Genomic DNA, 20316 nt, shown 5'->3' on the forward strand with positions numbered 1-20316 from the left:
GGTGGGTTCCACTTACCTTCCCCATTGGTTCGCTTGCTCCACTCGCGTGTGCACTACCTTGTGTAATTTAGCTTCCGCGCATGCTCAGCAGCAGGAATCAGCCCAAAACATAGCTGAGGAGCTGATCAGCTGTGCTTCCAGCGAAGAAATAAAGGTCAGTATTAACCTTTTTAGCTCTTTTTCAAGCAGCGGAAGAGGAGAAGCCATCCAAACAGGGAAAAATTTGCAACAGATTACCCCCCCCCCCAAAAAAAATAGCAGTGCGCATGAACCGGCACCGACAGTGATGTCACCAGTGGGTCACTACCAGTTTGGGCGATCCGAATCCGAACCGGGAGAACCCACCTCTGCCCTTAACCATCAGGTTACCAACTTAACAAGTCCTCGGAGAGGGGTGGCATACAAATCTAATAAATTATTATTATTATTATTATTATTATTATTATTATTATTATTATTACTATTATTATTAATAATTATTATTATTAAGGGCAGTGATTCTCTCAACAATGGTGGCAATAAGTCGAAAAATGGGGTGAAATTCACTAAACAAATGCCGCACTAAGCGACATAAATTATGGGTTCAATTGTGTTCGTATGTCAAGGGGCATTTAGAGCCGGGGTGGCGCAGCAGGTAGAGTGCTGTACTGCAGGCCACTGAAGCTGACTTGTAGATCTGAAGGTCAATGGTTCAAATCTCATCACCGGCTCAAGGTTGACTCAGCCTTCCATCCTTCCGAGGTGGGTAAAATGAGGACCCGGATTGTGGGGGCAATAGCCTAGCTCTGTTAAAAAGTGCTATTGCTAACATGTTGTAAGCCGCCCTGAGTCTAAGGAGAAGGGCGGCATAAAAATTGAGTAAGTAAGTAAGTAAGTAAGTAAGTAAGTAAGTAAGTAAGTAAGTAAGTAAGTAAGAATAAATAAATAAATTTGTATTGCAAGAAACCTACAATCAACCCTTTTTTCTCTGTATTCCAGATGCCGGCTGGTTCCAAGATTTGTTCTGAAATAAAAGCACGCCAGCTGTTGCACTTCAATATCATAGAGAACTGTTAGTTTACTGCTTGATTGCTTCAGGGACACTGCAGTGGAATTGCTAGCTGATAGAAGATCACAGATTTTAGAAGCCTCTCGTCCTTTAGATAAGCTTCAAGGTTAGCTCTCACTTTTAGCCCTGCTGGCTGAGAGTTATAGGAGTTGACATCTAAAGCAGCTAATGGGTACCCAGTTGGAAAAGCTGATTTAGGATGGAGATGTAAGACTGGCAATTCCTCTCTGTCTTTTCCTCCATTACAAATAGAATATATTACTATGAATGTCTTAAGAGAAAAGCAAGTTAAAGATTGAACAATACTCCTAAAGACTGCTTTGGGAATAAAAAAAAGGAAAAGTGTGAACAACAGGAAGGATCATTTTATTATGTTGTTTGGTGGGTATATTAGAAAGCCAGGAAGTTTTGGATGCAAATACATGAATTAATCCAGAAAATATCTTTTTTTAATCAGGGCAACCTGGTCTACCTAAATATGGGGTGGATTTTTCAGCCTCAATCCAGGAGCCTTCACAGGCAGTCACTTTCATGACAAACTATTTTTGTGTTAAACTTATATTTACCAACAAAGATATTGTTGTGGTTCAGCCTGGGACCCCTCCGGGAATGGCTGATTTGCTGTCGGCTTCCAGCTCAGAGGGAGAGGCTGAGGACCAGGAGGTGCAGACTGACGAGGAAGCGGAATCCCAGGCTGAAGAAGAAGGACAGCCAGAGTTCCACCAGGGGGAGCTCTCCCCAGCAAGCAGCCTGGATTCCCTGGGGGAAGATGCTCATGACATCATAGATATGCGACAAAGGAGAGCTAATCAGAGACGAACTCAATTGGCTAGGTATTTCCAGCATTAGAGGTCACAGCTGGGTTTGGGTGTGGTGCTTGGGAAAGGATAAAAGGCGGCCCCACCCTTCCTGGCTTGTGGAGTTTTATCTTGGAGATTCGTGAGACCTGTCTGTGAACTTTGGTGGCTACAATCCTGGTTTGTGCCTTGGACTATTGAAACCTTGGGGGGGGGGGGGGGGTGCCAGCAAGAAGCTTGTGAAATTGACTGGACATCAGGACCCTGTTGTAACGTATTGTAACCTGTCTGCTGTGAAGACAGGTTTTCCTTTGTGCTTATTTTTTCCTGCTATAAAATACTTTTGGATTTTACCAGAGTGTCTGGCTGTTTTTTCAGTGGGTGTGGAGGTCTGGGAAAACCCAGACAGAACAGATATAAAGGAAGAATAGTATTTCAAGCTATTTAGCTCTCGTCATACCTTTCTGGGATTCAAACCCGGGCTACTTATATATTAGGTAGATGTATTAACCAGGAAAGAGTCTACGGAGAGGGGCGGCATACAAATCCAATAAATAATAATAATAATAATAATAATAATAATAGTAGTAGTAGTACTACTAGTAGTAGTAGTAGTAGTAGTAGTTGTCTTTTTTAATCAGGGCAACCTGGTCTACCCAAATATGGAATGGAGCATACTGCATATCCAGAAGATTTTAAGCATAATCCAGACCATTTTACAGACAAATATTCAATTGAAACCAGAGGGGGGTTCTTTTGGGTTGGGGGGAGGAAGGCAAATAGATTGATGAACAGATCAGGTCTTGGGACTTTCTTTGTACTGTAACTGCAGCAAAATTATTATATGCACAAAAACAGAAAGACTTGGTACCACCTTTCATGGAGGCATGGTTGGTGAAGATGAGGGAATTTGCAGAGTGGCAAAACTGACTTTATCAAGAGAAAAGACATACGGTAGCTACATTTAGAGTAGAATAGAACAAGCTGGAAGGGACCTTGGAGGTCTTCTAGTCCAGCCCCCTGTTCAAGCAGGAGAACCTGGATAAGTGACTGTCTAGACCAGAGATGGGAAACCTATGGCACATGTGTCACAAGTGGCACGCAGAGCCATATTGGTAGGCACATGAGCTCAGGCCTTCTGGGCTCACTGGGAGTCAGGAAACAGGATGTTTCCAGCCTCCAGAATGTGTGGGGAAGGCCTGTTTTTGGCTGTCTGCAAGCTCCAGAGCCTTTCTAGGAGCCTGGGGAGGGCAAAAATGGCCTCCCCCTCGGAAGGACCTCTGGAGGCCGGAAATCACCTGTTTGCCAACTTCTGGTTGGACCGGAAGTCCCGTGTTTTTGTTCTCCCCAGGCTTCAGAAATTTTCTACAAGCCTGGGGAGAGTGAAAACGGCTTTCCCTCTAGAGGCCAGAAATGGCCCGTTTGAAAGTTGGGAAACGGGCCATTTCTGGCTTCCGGGGAGAGGCCGTTTTTGCCCTCCCCAGGCTCCTAGAAAGTCTCTGAAGCCTGGGGAGAGTGAAAAATGGGTGAGCTGGGAGCCCGAGTCATGCGTACATGTGTGTGTGTGTGTTTGTGTGTGTGCGCACACACATACAATTATGGGTGTGGGCACGCGGGATCCTTTTCCGCCACGCGACTTCCCCTTGTTGCACATGAATTAAAAAGCTTCGCCATCACTGGTCTAGGCTCATGACGGCGAACCTATGACATTCATGCCAGAGTGGCACACAGAGCTCTAAGGGCATGCGCTGCTCTTATTTATTTATTTATTTATTTATTTATTTATTTAGTTATTTATTTAGTTATTTAGTTAGTTAGTTAGTTAGTCAGTCAGTCCAATACACAATGAGGGTTTTCCGTCATGGACATGCATGCTGGACAGCTACTCTCTTCCAGGTTCCGGTGCATACACGCACATGCACACATGTTCCAGTTTTGTCACCCAGTGCCAAAAATGTTAGCCGTCACTGATCTAGATTTTTCTTAGAAACATCCAGGGATCCCTTCAATTTCCGGAGGCAAGCTGCCTGGAAACACTTTATAGATTTCTTGCATGGAATAAAAAACAAGAGATCTTATAATTAAGATCTTATAATTTATGTCTTTGATCTTATAATTTATGTCTTTGAAGAATGAAGAAAACAGATGATAGAAAAAAGAAAGCTTTTTTCTGTTACCATGCAGTAAAAGGTAATTTTGTAATTGTACTTCTATTTGTAGAAAATTGAAAGCTGCTTCTATTTTTTTCTCCATTCTTTTTTGTACTTTTTCTTGTCTTTTTAATTTTTTATTCTTCTTTAGTTTATTACTTTGTGTTAGTTCTTGTTCGCTTTGATCTTCTTTTGAAAACTTTTAATAAAAAAAAAATACTGAGCATATAAAGGGAAAGAATCGTTGAAGCCAAATTTGACTTGTTAACAACATTGAAATTGTTATCTTGGCAACAAAAGAAAGAGAAATGGTTTGTGTTCCTTCTTCCTTTTTTATTTTTTAATGTACAAGGTCTGGAATTCCAGGTAATCTTCTACCCAGGTCCAATCCTACTTAGTTTTCTTGATAAACCAAACTCAACTAGATACCGTATTGTGAAGTTTAATATCATCAGTTAAAATTGTCTTTTGTACAACAATGGTGGTACTTAAAATAAACTACCTCTTATTGTCAGTATTTTTAGCTTCCGTACTTTTGTGTTCCTGTTCAAAAGAAATGATGATGACGGCGATAGTGATTTTAATTCCACTTCTTAAACATTTGGTCAATTCAAGGAAGCAAACATATTTCATGTGTTCTACCTTTTTCAGGTTACCCCATTAAACATTTAAACGTTTTGGCAAGATACAATCTTTACTTGTTTTTCATAGTATAAATGATAAACACTTAAACTGTGAATTTAAACTTCAGTTAACTGCACTTAATTTTGTATAAAGTGAAGTTCTAGAAGAGCTTTGACTTCTGTCCAACTGCTCTGCTGTTACAAAAGCATTGGGATAATGTTTATAGGTACATTTCTCACAGGGAAGAAATTATTTCTTTATTGTATTTATACACCACTTTCTTTCTAGGAATTGTATACAGAGCACAATCCCTCAACACCAGCAATGGGAAAGTAATTAAGATTAGGAGAGTGACTGCCATAAAGTCAGCTCCATTGTCAAGATGGATTTGGGCTTAAGCGGATCCAGCGTCAATTTCAAAGAGGGAAACATCTTTTCATTGTTGTTGTTGTTGTTGTATTCATTTGTGTCTTGCCTTTATTATTTCTACAAAGAACACAAGGCAGCAAACATATCCGCCGCACATTTAGAAACATAGAAACATAGAAGACTGACGGCAGAAGAAGACCTCATGATCCATCTAGTCTGCCCTTATACTATTTCCTGTATTTTATCTTAGGATGGATGGATGTTTATCCCAGGCATGTTTAAATTCAGTTACTGTGGATTTATCAACCACGTCTGCTGGAAGTTTGTTCCAAGGATCTACTACTCTTTCAGTAAAATATTTCTCTTCCTGTTTTCCTCCTTGTGAGGTGGGTCAGGCTGAGAGACAATGATTGTTCCAAAGCCACCCAGCCAGCTTCCATGACTAAGATGGAACTCCTTTCTAGCTGGGTGCCTTAACTACTAACCAGGTAAACTCTACAATACTATAATAATACAACTACCCGTTTCTGTTGTGAGTGCTATTTGTCCATCTCAGATCAGGTCAGATTCTGAGAAGGATGAGCCAGGCCCCTCTGGATACCCTGGGCCAGGGGGTTGCCAGCTGAAGCAGAGAGCGAGAATGAGGGAGAAAGTGACCTGGGTGAGCCTGAGGAACCACTAGAGGGGGCTGTTATGACAATGGAGGAGTGGTCCCAGTTGGAGGATGAGGAAGACATTAGAGTGGAAAGTCAGTGGATTGACCCTCGCTATAGGAGATTGTTGATAAGGCAAGAGGAGTTGCACAATAAAAGGTATTACTGTAGAGACTTAGCCCGTTTGGGGTGTGATGTCCACGGAAGCAAAAAACCCGCACCAAAACACGGGCGCACTCCGCTAGCACTCAGGGCCACAGGGGCAAGCACACATCACCGTTCCACCTTAGCAGCCCACCTCTGGCTGGCAACCACATGGAGACCTGATGGCGAGGCTGTTGGAGCTGCCACCATGAAGCATGACGGTGGCTTGCATTGGCTGCCGATCAGTTTCCGGTAATAATTCAAAGTGTTGGTCATGACTTTTAAAGCCCTACATGGCATTGGACCAGATTAGCTCCGGAACCGCCTGCTACCGCATGAATCCCAGCGACCGATAAGGTCCCACAGAGTTGGCCTTCGCCGGGTCCCGTCAACTAAACAATGTCGTTTGGCGGGCCCCAGGGGAAGAGCCTTCTTTGTGGCAGCCCCGGCCCTCTGAAACCAACTCCCCCCGGAGATTAGAACTGGCCCCACCCTCCCTGTCTTTCGTAAACTACTCAAGACTCACTTATACCGCCAGGCATGGGGGAGTTGAGATATTCCTTCCCCCTAGGCCTTTACAAGTTATGCATGGTATGTTTGTGTGTATGTTTGGTTTTATAAGGGTTTTTAGTTGTTTTATTATTGGATTGCTACATGCTGTTTTTATCATTGTTGTTAGCCACCCCGAGTCTACGGAGAGGGGCGGCATACAAATCCAATTAATAATAATAATAATAATATTATTATTATTATTATTATTATTATTATTATTATTATTATTATTATTATTGAGGCCTGAGTGTGGGGGCCCTGAGGTAAGACGGTGCATGGGGCAGCTTCATCCTTCTTTCCACTTGGGGGCAGCACTGGCATGCCCCAGGGCCTCCTGCCCCGCTGTGAGGAAGCAGAAGTAGGCCTCCTGTACATGGAAAAAAATTAAAGCATCCCCCAAAAACAAGCCCTAGTACTTATTATAGGACACAAAAGAAAATAAGACGCCATCTTATTTTGGGGGAAATGTGATAGAGACACTTTATGGACAAATATTGGCTCTAAACGTTGCTCTGTTTGAAGAAACTGAGTCCTAAAATGAAATGTATAAAAGCATATTGGAATAGCTACTTAACGGCAGAGAAGCATTAATATTGCAAATTATCCCTAGCTGGATATAAAGCAGTTCTGCATTGTCCCTTGTTCCCATTTGACGTTTTCAAGTACACTTTAATTATTACTTTCACAGGGAATTCCTTTGTTAGCTCAGCTACTGCTTGACCTCTTTTGTGTATGCTGCTCACTCAAATGGTTTTGTTCTGGTCTGACATCGCCTTGTTCTTGGTTATCAAGCAAGACTGGGACAATCAACCCCAACATGCCACTTGGGGCAGAAGCAAGCGAAGCAATTAAACAACAGAACATAAATGAAGATCAAAAGCTAATAGTGATGAAAAACAAAATCAAAGCTACAACTAAAGCTACAGACAAATGGAGGGTTAGTAACACATGGCGTTGAGATGGCAGAAAGCTGCCGAAAATGCCTTTTATATGGAATTGGAGTCTCCGAACTTGGCAACTTTAAAGACTTGTGGACTTCTACTCCCAGAATTCCTTAGCCAGCAGGAGTTGGAAGGGACCTTGGAGGTCTTCTAGTCCAACTCCCAGCTTAGGCAGGAAACCCCACACTACTTCAGACAGATGGTTATCCAACATCTTCTTAAAAACTTCCAATGTTGGAGCATTCACAACTTCTGGAGGCAAACTTTTCCACTGATTAATTGTTCTAACTATCAGGAAATTTCTCCTTAGTTCTAAGTTGCTTCTCTCCTTGATTAGTCTCCACCCATTGCTTCTAGTTCTACCCTCAGGTGCTTTGGAGAACAGGTTGATTCCTTCTTTGTGGCAACCCCCAAGATACTAAAACACTGCTATCCTGTTTCCCCTGGTCCTTCTTTTCATTAAATTAGCCATGCCCAGTTCCTGTAACCGTTCTTCATATGTTTTAGCCTCCAGTCCCCTAACCATCTTTGCTGCTGTTCTCTGCACTTTTTCTAAAGTCTCAACATCCTTTTTGCATTGTGGCGACCAAAAGTAGAAGTCCACAATTCTTAAAGTTGGCTGAGAAATTCTGGGAGTGGAAGACCACAAGTCTTTAAAGTTGCCAAGTTTGGAGACCCCTGTTCTAAGCCCACGGAAGCCATTTTGCAAATAACACGTCCGGCAGATGAAGGGATCTATGAAACGGGTGGGACACGAGGCCCACAATCAGATCATTTGGCAAGAATGTCCTCCGATGAATGGACAGCAGGACAGGACTCAACTGCCAGTTATGAGTCATAAATAACGAGTGCCAGTGGGTGCTGCCCTGGATGCTTGGCAAAGAGGAGGGAAATGTCAAAAGGCTGGAAAAGAACGTGGGAGTTGTGTAAAGAGACAACCTTTTAGCTCGGAGGCTATTATCTATGCTCTTTCATGCATCAAAGAGGCATTGGGTGTTTTTTGGCTAGAGCTGGACAAAATCAATTAAAGCTTTGGGAGGGCGTTGGGAGAGAGAATCCCAATGCTTTGCTTCACATTTCACAGAGCAGTGATATGAATAAGAGGGTGGATGAAGCTTAATGTGTTTCTCTGCTTAGAATTAATGCCACACAAGAGGACACTCAGGTGCAAATAACACTAAGTATGACCAGCAGAGGAAGCACCTTTTATTCGTTCTCCAATAAGCAGAGCTGAAGGGGCTAAACAGAGAATGCAGCTAGTCCTCAATGTACAACGCTTCATTTAGTCACCGTTCAAAGTTGAAACAGTACTGGACATATGACGGTTTTTCAGACATACAGTACTACCGTTGCAGCATACCCATAGTCATATGATCAAAATTCAGAGGCTATGATGGCTGCATTTGTGTCATGTGGTCTCCTTTTGCGACCTTCTTACAAGCAGAGTCAATAGAGAAGTAAAAACTGTGTTACTTAACAACTTCAGTGATTCATTTAACAGTGGCAAGAAAGGTCATTAAATGGGAGGGGAGAATGAACTAAACACATGTCTTGCTTAGCAACAAAAATTTGGGGCCCAATTGTGCCCCTACCTTGAGCATTACTTTTTTTCTCTCCCTAAGGCTTAAAACGGGTGTCAAACCCATCAGCTGGGGAAAATGATTCACTGTTAGTAGAACATTTGGAGTCTTTGGATGGATCTGAAGAGCTTGAAGCAATAAGCCTTCAAGAATGGGAGATATGTGTCCTTATTTGACCAAGGACTGAGTCAAAAGATGGGGAGCCTGACGGGAGGATCAAAATATACACTGCTCAAAAAAAATAAAGGGAACATTTAAACAACACAATACAACTTCAAGTAAATCAAACTTCTGTGAAATCAAACTGTCTACTTAGGAAGCAACACTGATTGACAATCAACTTCACATGCTGTTGTGCAGATTCAACTTTGTAGAGAACAAAGTATTCAATGGAGAATATTTTATTCATTCAGATCTAGGATGTGCTATTTGAGTGTTCCCTTTATTTTTTTTGAGCAGTATATATTTGTCAGACTCAGTCCTGATTGGCTGAAGGGACGGTGTCTTCCCTTTCTTGGAGGTTAGCTCCACCCACTATGGAGAACAGGGGTGTCAAACTCAAGGCCCCAGCGCCGAATCCAGACCACTGGGTGCTTAAATGTGGCTTGCAGGGCCGCCCTGGAAACAGCGAAGGACTGGCCAACAGCTCCATGCAACCCTCCCAAGCTCAGTTTTTTCTGGCGGAGGGTTGGAGGAGGCCATCGCAGCCAAAAACGGAACTTGGGAGCAGTTTTCTCTGGCAGAGCACTCAGGCCACCAGAGATGCCACCAATATGAGTGACATCAAGCTGGCCATGCCCACCCCGGCCGCCCCCGAGGTCAAACACAACCCTGATGCGGCCCTCAATGAAATTGAGTTTGACACCCCTGGCTTAAAGGAATAGCTGCTTCCCCCCAAATCTACACTATCTTGCACACAATACTGCAAGAAACCTAGATTTGTGGTGCTAGGTACTGGGGCCAAAGGCAGAAAGGTGCTTTGGAGAGCTGGATGGGGAGCTGGCACAAAGCACCTTTCTACGACTCTTCAAAAGAGCCAAGATTCTTTGTAGATCGCTCAGCAGCCCTCTGTAGATGCAGTGCAGATCTAGAGAAAAGACATGCTTGGTTTAAGTAACGGCAGGCGGAGTGCTCCACCCCTGTGTGTTCTGAAGCACCTTTTTGCCTTCACACCTGAAATAATTTGAGGGACGTTCAAGGTCAGCCGGACAAAAAGGGAAATAAAAGTATAATTTCTGTGCTTTAGTCCTCCCTATTATTGTGTTAATTTTTATTTATTTATTTATTTATTTATTTATTTATTTATGTTTGTTTGTTTGTTTGTTTGTTTGTTTGTTTATTCGACTTTTATGCCACCCAATCCCGAAGGGCTCAGGGCAGCTTACAACAATAGTATCAGTACAATATAAATAGATACAAAACAGTAAAAGAAGTCGAACATTATCTAAGATTAAAACATAACAAACTAAAACCCCATAAAAAGTATTATAAAAAAAAATAGTGATCACACTCATATACGTGCACACCATACATACAATAGTCGTCAGGCATGGGGGAATTGAAATTTCCCTTCCCCCTAGGCTTATAGAATTTATACATGGTATGCTTGTATGTATGAGTGGTTCTTTAAATTGGGGTTTTTAGACTGTTTTAATATTAGATTTGTTTACATTGTCTTTTTATATTGTTGTTAGCCGCCCCGAGTCTTCGGAGAGGGGCGGCATACAAATCTTACAAATACAAATAGGCCATTGAAGATGGAAATTTATGGCCCGCAGGCCTGCCAGCAAAGTCAGGTCTTTGTGGCCTCGCAAAAGGCCAGCAGGGTGGGAGCAGTACGGATATCGGGGGGAAGTTGGTTCCATAGAACCAGGGCAGCCACAGAGAAGGCCGTCCTCCATGGACCCGCCAACCTGCATTGCTTAGTTGGCGAGAGCCAAAGGAGGCCAACTCTGCGAGCTCTTATTGGTCTCTGGGAGGTATGTGGCAGGAGACGGTCCCGTAAATAAATATGGTTTGGCATTAGGCTTCCCTAATTGGATCCTCCCGAGATACATTGGATGACTTCATTATGCTAAACTAACATCTTACAAATTACATTCAAAAAGTGCTTTGGACTTTCTGTGACACCGCACCTCTTATTAAAGCTGTCTACTTTAAAGCTTGAAAACAAAATATAATGGGGTTTTTTAGAGACATGACCAGAGATGAAATGCTACCAGTTCAGCCCGTTTTGGGTGTACTGGTAGTGATGGACGATGGTGGTTTGGAGAACCGGTAGCATCGCAAACGTGAGGCTCCACCCACCAAGAGCCGCCATTTTCTTGTTTAACCTCTGCGCGTGCATTTCCGAACCGGTAGGAAAGGTAAGTATATTTTACCAATGGACATGACTTTTAAGGGAAACTTTAAAATAAGCTGCACATTTATTTTTTCCCCCCAGTCTCACTTAGAAGTGGGGAAATCACTTCACAATCTCAATTGGAAGTTCTATTTTATTTAAAATTAGCACTCTGGAAAAAAATGCATGGTGCCCATGAGACAACCTGTTCTCAACAGAAGCAATATTGAATTTTGATACAGCAGTTTTCCATGAATTTGTCTAATCCCTTTTCAAAACCATCCAAGTTATAACCATCATGATAATAAATTCCATAGGTTAGTTAGACATTGTGCAAAGTTCACTTTAAATTGTCTTCAATTAGCTTCATTGGACGATCTCTCCTCCTTGTTAGAGTCTAACTCTTTGTTTTTTGCACTGCAATACCATATGCAACATACAGTTGAATTGAAACTTGACTTTTAAAAGTCTACCAACAAAAGATAAACAAGGATGCAATTTTATACTGACCTTCAAAATTGTTCGGCCATCAAATGATTCCCTTTCCTTGAATGGTTTGCCTGTGGCTCGGTTATTCGGTTCTTCAGCTGCAAAAAAAAAAAGGGATTACAACTCAAATCGAGTCAATTCCCATCCCCCCAATGTTTGTGTGTGTGTGTGTGTGTAACGTTTCAATGCCGAGAGATTATTCTGAATTGTTTTTATCCATTTACTGTAAGTTTTTAAACAAGACAGAAATTATTTCCAAAAGTACATTGTCAGAATGTTTAGAACCATCAATATTGTCTTGAGGATTATTTAAGGCTGACAGCTTAGTGTAATAGAATCATCCAGGGGAATCCAGAGTTTAAGATTCAGTGCTCTGTCAAAGCTAGCTTTGATAGTAAAGCTTTCTCTCATCTTATTTTCCTGTCCAGCCTTCGGGAGCTGATCATTCTGCAGGCTACAAATTTAAAACCAGTGAGAAAAATTGGGTACTCGGGCAATGCATCCTTGTTGTCAAGGTGCCTCTAATTCCTCAAAGCTGGGAACAAACAAAAGGAGATCAATGGCTCCTTAAACAAAGAGTTATTTTTACTTGGCCCGACTGTTGATACTCCATTACCAATTTGATCCTCAGAATCGCAAGTTTTGTCGAACATACTGAGAGCTTCCTACTTCCTTTTTCGAAAAGGATGCATAGGAGTGTGTTCCACTGCAGCAAACATTCATACGGGAACATTAGACAGAGTTTACTAGTCAGGGATTTAGTTCTTCTGTTCACACTTTTTCTCCTTCGGCAAGTCTACTACAGTGGTACCTCTACTTACGAACTTTTCTAGATAAGAACTGGGTGTTCAAGATTTCCCCCCCCTCTTCTCAAGAATCATTTTCCACTTACAAACTCGAGCCTCCAAAACTGTAACTGAAAATGGAGCTCACGAGGGCCACAGGAAGTCCTCCCGAGCTCCGTTTTTGCTGGCAGAGGATTGAAGGTGGCCCATTGCAGCCGAAAACAATGTCGCTGGCAGATCACCACAGGCACCCCCAACAATGAGTGACCTCAAGCTGGCCATGCCCCCCCCCTGGCCATGCCTCGCCAGCCCCCCCTCAAGGTCAAACACAATGCAGCCCCCAATAAAATTAAATGACACTAGTGTATTTATAGGTTGTATTTGTTCTCTCTGTTACGATCATCTTCCAAACTCAGTTTCTTAACATATTTAAACAGTGTTGTTGCTAACTTGCTACATTGCCCATTATCCTCAATGGAATTAAGATTCATTGTTAGTATGTATGGTTTTTTAAATTATATATGTGATTTTGGTGATGTTTTTACTGTATTTTATTTGTGTTATATTTATAACTGTTGTTAGCTGCTCAGAGTCCGTTTCGGAGTGAGAGGCATATAAATGCAATAAATAAATAAATACCCAAAGCCGGTGATGACTTGGGGGCAAGGAGGAGATAGAAATCAAATGTACAGATATAAAATAACTGCATCTGCTTTTTAATTTTTAACACATACACACACACAAACACACAGACAATATATAAAGCTAAAAGGGCTGGACATAAATAAAAAACCCTGTACATCGTTCTATTCTTGTCACTCTTTGAAAATCCGAACACGAGTTGAAAAATAAAATGCGATCAACAATCCTGAAGATAGTTATGCGAAAGCCAATCATCATCATCATCTTCTAATGACCCCATAATCCTTGCAGGGAGGAGTCTGGGCAACTGAAAAGAGCTAGCAAAGTGTTTACTAGCCAGATGAACTTCCTGTTGCCAATATGGAATTTTGTTCAACAGATACATTCTCATTGTGCCCAGAGAGAAAATTATCTACTTCTACCTAGGATCGAACTCACAGCCTCCTGATTGGGAGGTGAGAGCTCCACCTCTAAGCCACAACACCACTCCTTGTATGAAAGCCAATTGCACTGTGCGAAAGCCAATCATGTATGCAAATTGCATTAGGCAAGATAAGAAAAACAGTGGCGATGTTAAGAACGTTTTCCATTTTATTTGCAAGGCCCATTTTCAGCAAAGGGCTCCCATTATCTGCCAGTGTACTTCACAACATTATCCACAAGCATATATAGTGTTAAATTATTATTATTATTATTATTATTATTATTTATTAGATTTGTATGTCGCCCCTCTCCGTAGACTCGGGGCAGCTCACAGCAATAATAAGAACAATATACAAATCTAATAATTAATTTTTTTAAAAAAACCTTATTTAAAATAAAACATACACTCAAACATACCATGCATAAAATATATAGGCCAGCGGAGATGTCTCAATTCCCCCATGCCTGACGGCACAGGTGGGTCTTAAGAAGTTTATGAAAGGCAAGGAGGGTGGGTGCAATCCTAATCTCCGCGGGGACCTGGTTCCAAAGCGTCGGGGCCGCCACAGAGAAGGCTCTTCCCCTGGGTCCCGCCAGCCGACATTGTTTAGTCGACGGGACCCGGAGAAGGCCAACTCTGTGGGACCTAACCGGTCGCTGGGATTCGTGCGGCAGAAGGCGGTCCCGGAGATATTTTGGTCCGATGCCATGAAGGGCTTTATAGGTCATAACCAACACTTTGAATTGTGACCGGAAACTGATCGGCAAGCAATGCAGACTGCGGAGTGTTGGTGTAACATGAGCATACTATTAATATTATATGCTGTACACTCACAGGTGCGCACGCATGCATACACTTATCTTAAATTCAAAGTAGTTATAGCTACAAGAAGGTAGGGTAAATAGATCATTTGTTGACCATGGCTTGATGGTTCTTTCATGCAGCTTCAAGAGATGTCCCTTTATAGCCATGTGCATCAGTTTGCCGTAAGCCCTTCACTGGAATTAATGGTTGCTATTTTTAGCATACAAACAAGCAGCTATTCATATTCTGCTTACTACAGAAGCTCTTAAAACAGCTTTAAAAATTAAAAAGAAGCTGCAGCTCGATAATACCAAGCGCGCTTAAACGGAAAAGCAGACTCGGTGTACTCAGTGGTAATCGTCAATCCAAATGACATGTTATCAAATCTACCTTTTAAAAGAAAGGAGACAACCCTGATTAAAAAGCAATACAGAATATCATAGCTTCTGTTAGACCTAAGAGAGTGTAAATGTCGGAACAAAACATCTGCTGGATATAAAAGGTGCATTGAATATTTTAATGGATTCCTCAAATGTATGAGTGACACACACTGGCCCAGTGGTTAGTTTGCAGTACTGCAAGCTACTTCTGCTGACTGCCGGCTGACTGCAATTTGGCAGTTCAAATCTCACCAGGCTCAAGGTTGATTCAGCCTTCCATCTTTTAGAGGTGGGTAAAATGAGGACCCAGATTGCTGGGGGCAATAGGGTCTGTAAACTGCTTAGAGAGGGCTGCAAAGCACTGTAAAGCAGTATATATGTCTAAGTGCTATTGCTATATATATATTAGGTTTGCTATTGCTTTTATATGCAGGTGTGTGTCTGTATGTGTGTGTATGTAATGTATGCATACATATATATGCATATTGGGCCGAGAAGCAAATAAGGAGCTGTGATGTTCCTTCAATACACCAGGGTGATTCGACACAAAAATATGTAACCCTTCCCTGGTGCAGAGCTGAAGGGATTGGATACTGTAGCCTAGAGCAGAGGTCCCCAACCGCCGGTCCGCGGACCGGGACCGGGCCGTTGGGGCTTTTCAGCCGGTCCGCGGCGCCAGGGCCCCCTCGGCCTTTCCGCACCACCAGCGGCGCTCCCCCCGCCAGCCAGCCAAGCCCCGCGCCCGCCGGAACCGGCTCCTCGCTCTCCCCCCGCCGCCCGCCGCGTTTGCAGGAGGTGGGGAGGGTTGGGCGGCCCGCCAAGGCCAGGAGGGACGCCGCTGCCCCCCCCTTCCCTCTCTCCGCCCGCCGCTGCGCCTCCTTGACGCCGGGAGGAAATGCCGGCAAAGGCTTTCCTCAGCGGAGGCCGGCGAAGGTGATATTGAATGTCGGGGGAGAACGGGCGTTTGCACGCGCTCCCTATCTCCCTGCTAGCCCACTCGGAGTATTCAAAATAAGAAAAACCTTTGCCGGCGAAGGCTTTTCTTATTTTGAATATTCCGAGTGGGCTAGCAGGGGGATAGGGAGCGCATGCAAACGCCCGTTCTCCCCCGACATTCAATATCACCTTCGCCGGCCCCACCTCTCCTGCAAACCCCCTTGCTGAGAGCCCGGGGCGAAAGTGCTCTCGCAAAGGTGAGGCGGGCAGGGCGTGCGCGCGTCATCGCTGAGAAGAACGGAGAGAGAACGAGAGTGAGTGAGAGCAACAGACAGCAAGATAGAGAGAAAGTGAGAAAGAGAGAGTGAGAAAGGGGGGAGAGAAAGAGATAGCAAGAGAGAGAACAAGAGAGAGAAAGAGCATGAGAAAGAAAACAAGAAAGAGTGAGAGAGAGAAAGCAAAAGAGACAGAAAGAAAACAAGAGAGAGAAAGTGAGAAGAAGAGAGAGAAAGAGGGGGAGAGAGAGAGAAAGAGAGAGGGGGAGAGAGAGAAAGAGAGGGAGAGGGAGAAAGAGAGAGGGAGAGGGGGGAGAGATAGCAAGAGAGGGAGAGAGGGAAAGGGGGAGAGAGGGAGAGAGAGAGGAGATAAAGGAAGAGGAGAGAGAGAAAGGAAGAGAAAGAAAGAAAGAGGGATAGAAAGAGAGAGAGAGTGAGAGATGCTCAGTGAGCCTTTCTTTGAAGTTGCCTTTCTTTCTTTTTCTTTCTTGCTCTTTTTCTTTCTCTCTTTTACCTTCCCTTCCTCTATTTCTTCTTTTCTTTCTCCTTCCTACCTTCTTCCCTTACTCTCCCCTTTCATAAGTTTCCTTGCTTCCTTCCTCTGTTCCTGTCCCTTCCCCCTTTCTTTCTTTCTTTCTTTCTTTCCTTCCTTTCCTCCCTCCATTTCTTGCTTTCCTTTTCCTTCCTCCCTTCTTTCCTCCCTCATCCCCTTCTTTCACTCCTTCCTCTCTTACTCTCCCCTTTCACACCTTTCCTTGCTTCCTTTGCACCCTTCTTTTGTTCCTGTCCCTTCCCTCTTTCCTTCCTTCCTTCCCACCCTCCGTCCATTCATTCACCCATTCCTCTCTTGATCGCCCCTTTTACGGCGCCGCTGACAGCTAGCTCCCCCCCCCCCCACCGGGCCATGGAAAACTGGTCTAGCTTAAAGCCGGTCCCTGGTGCAAAAAAGGTTGGGGACCTCTGGCCTAGAGGATAATTCTCTGCCTTACAAGGGAAAGGTTGCAGGTTCAAGTCCCAGCGGGTATGGCTAGCTGATGAGGCCAAAATAAGGCCAAAATAGATCTATCCTAGTCTCCCTTAATTTTCAAATTCAGCAAAAAAACCCATATGACATATATATATATATATATATATGCATATACATAAACATACACCACACACACACATAGTAGATAGATACATACATACATAGATAATACATAAATTAAGATATTCATGAACTGGGAGAGCCATGTTAACAAGGTTAGCTAATGAACAGACATAGCAAATGAATCAGCCAATAGGAGCTAACCACTTCTGAATCTGTGCAGAGAATCGAAACTGGAACTTAAGCTTTATTTATTAAGCAGTCTTTATAAGTCTTTATTTATTAAGTTTTATTTATTAAGCAGTATTTATAAGTCTTTATAAACATAATAACTGCTAATAATATTGTAAACCCATCTGTTACTATGTTTATAAAGACTTCGGAGAGGGGTGGCATACAAATCTAAGAAATTATTATTATTATTATTATTATTATTATTATTATTATTAAGACTTAAGTCTCGGTGTAGCTCCAGTCTCCACTCTGCTCTATCTCCACTCTGTATTCTTCCAATCTGAACTCTGCTGAAATGAAACAAAACTGTTCTCTGCTGTCTGTAATTGCTTGAAAAAGATCTCTGCTAATGATATTGTAAACCCATCTGTTACTATGTTTATAAAGACTTTTTACATTATGGTGTTGATTTTGCAATGAACCTTAATAATACATACATACATACATTAGCAATAGCAAACCTAAGGACTGTCATATGTATAGGTTAAAGCTACTGCCTCCCTAAGTTCAAATCCAGGTAACTATATCGGTAGCTCATGAGAGCAAAATAGCTTGAAATAGATCTATACTAGTCTCATTTCCTTTTTATTATCAGAAAAATATGTTACACATATAGAATATAGTTTGTCAACTATAAAAATTTAACTGCCTTGGATATGGCCCTTGGAGAGGCTGAGAGGCGAAAAGAAAGCAGAATGCTCCCTCCCATATTTGGGTATATCAAGGTGATTCAACAGAGGGGAAAAAACACCCTATAACTCTTCCCTGGTATAAGCTGAGAAGAGGAGAACCTTTGGTCTAGAAGGTAAACCTACTGCCTTATAGGCAGACTCCCTGGGTTCAAATCCCGGTAGGACTAGCTGATGAGAGCAAAATAACTTGAAATAGATCTATACCAGTCTCCAATGTTCCCTCTAATTTTTTTCCGGTGTGGGCGGAAAAGTATAGTGTCTGAGCGGCAGTCCCTTTGGGACTGGGCGGCATAGAAGAATAAATAAATAAATAAATAAATAAATAAATAAATAAATAAATCCCTTCTTTTTTATTAAAAGAAATTAATAATGAAACCAAACCAAAATCTATTACTATTATTACTATCTTCTCCTCTTTTTCCATCCCTGTCTCCTCCCCCCTTGTGTTTGTGTGTGTGTGTGTATGTGTGTGTGTGTGAACTCTTGAACCATTTCCAATAACAGGTGAGCTATTGGAAATGGTTCAAGAGTTCACACACACAAACGGCTGGGGATTTTTTTTTGTTATTATTTGGGTGCTTTTTACCATGTGCTTTAAATCAAGTCATTTCTCTCTCTTTCTCTCTCCCCCTCTTGCTCTCTCTCTCTTTTTCTCACTTTCTCCCTCTCTTTCTATCTCTCTCCCCCTCTTGCTCTCTCTCTCTTGTTTTCTTTCTCTCACACTCTTTCTTTCTATCTCTCTTGCTTTCTTTCTCTTCTCTCTCTTGCTATCTCTCTGCCTCTTTCTTTCTCTTTCTCACTTACTTTCTCTCTCTCTCTCTCTGTCAGAGAGGGGGCTGCGAGAGCGCTTTCTCTGAGCGCTTTGGGAACGCCTGCCCTGCCTCTAATGCAGCCCCCTTGCTGAAAGTCCGGGACGAAAGCGAGAGGGGTGGGGCGGGCATTCCCAAAGCGCGCGGAGAAAACCCTTTCGCAGACCACTGGCTGGGAGCGCAGAAATTGGAGAAGGAGAAGCCACAGCCCCCGCTGCAGAAGTTGCGCCCCAAGGCAGGAGGCGACGGAGGAGCAGAGGGGGTGGATTGGGCAGGGGGCAGGGCCGAGAGGCCAGGTGTGTGATGGGGCCGGAGGCACCGTGGGGTGGCAGGGGCGGCCGCGGCTCCCTTCCCTTCTACTTTCGCACGCAGCTTACAGGGAACACTGCCAGTCTCACTTCTTTTTCATTATTGTTCTGGTTTTTGGTAGAAATTTAGTAATTACAAATAACTCTTACTAAATGCATCATTTCATGAATAAAGCAACTCCGTTTATTTCTCTGCTCTCCTGTACTTCAACACATTCCAGACATCACTCGGTCCGTTATCTCTCTCTTAGCCACATTTCTCACATTCCTTTTCCTGCTTCACTTAAATAAGATTTATTTTCCTAACCACATAACTTTAAAAAACACAGCAGCACTGACTGAATACAATACAAAATACTTTGGCTTACTTTAGCGTGGCAAAACACATCCATTATTCTTTTCGGCAACGTTGAAACTCCACCCTTCTTCTCCACTAGCCCCTAACGTGCCAAATACATCATTACAATATTTAACCCATTCCTCTCCTTAATATCTTCTTCCAGACCTCTGCTCTCTACATTTCTGGACCCTTCTGAATTTAGGGTTAACCCAGCGAGCGTCTGATTCTCCCTCATTAGATCCTGAACTCATAGCCCCATCCTGTGGCTGGCCTTCCACCTGTTCTACTACCTGTAACCCCGGGCCCCCCACTACTTCATAAACACTATGAATCTGAGTCCTCAATATCTTCATCCTCCTCTAACTTGGGGGTCCCCAAACCTTTTACACAGGGGGCCAGTTCACTGTCCCTCGGACTGTTGGCAGGCCGGACTATTAAAAAAAACTATGAACAAATTCCTATGCACACTGCACATACCTTGTTTTAAAGTAAAAAGCAAAATGGGAACGTACTATTTAGAGGGGGGAGAAGGTCTGAAATTCATATATGTTTATGTTTTGTTTTTAATTTTCTTTTGTTGACATCTGATTGGCTATACTGTACAAGGTTTTCTTGGTTTATGAAAAATGTATAAAGAAAGAAGGAAGCACTTTGGTATAATGGTTAATAAGTTAGACATATAATTGGTGTTGCACTTTTTGAAGGAACATTAAGGAGGAAATTTAATTAAAAGAAAATGAATGTAACTGGATGACAAAATTAGAAAAAAAACTTTTGCAACTTTTTTGATGATTGATATTAGTTACTAACAAAATACTGCATTTTATTCATGGAAAATTAGATGGTACACTGTGTTGTTTGAATGTATGTTGAGAGAAAAATTTAAAAAAATTACCCCCCCAAAACAGTCCT

At 42.7% G+C, this 20316-nt stretch overlaps 1 protein-coding gene across 1 annotated transcript in view; it reads right to left on the reverse strand.

Moving 5' to 3' along the window:
• ASCC1 (activating signal cointegrator 1 complex subunit 1) overlaps positions 1-20316 on the reverse strand; it is a 142297-nt gene that overhangs the window by 39254 nt on the left and 82727 nt on the right. The window contains exon 9 of the mRNA XM_070752233.1: positions 11710-11786. Coding sequence (XP_070608334.1) covers positions 11710-11786 — 77 coding nt within the window. The remainder of the gene's footprint in view (positions 1-11709; positions 11787-20316) is intronic.

Source organism: Erythrolamprus reginae, chromosome 5, assembly GCF_031021105.1.
Source record: "Erythrolamprus reginae isolate rEryReg1 chromosome 5, rEryReg1.hap1, whole genome shotgun sequence".
Lineage (NCBI taxonomy): Eukaryota > Metazoa > Chordata > Lepidosauria > Squamata > Dipsadidae > Erythrolamprus > Erythrolamprus reginae.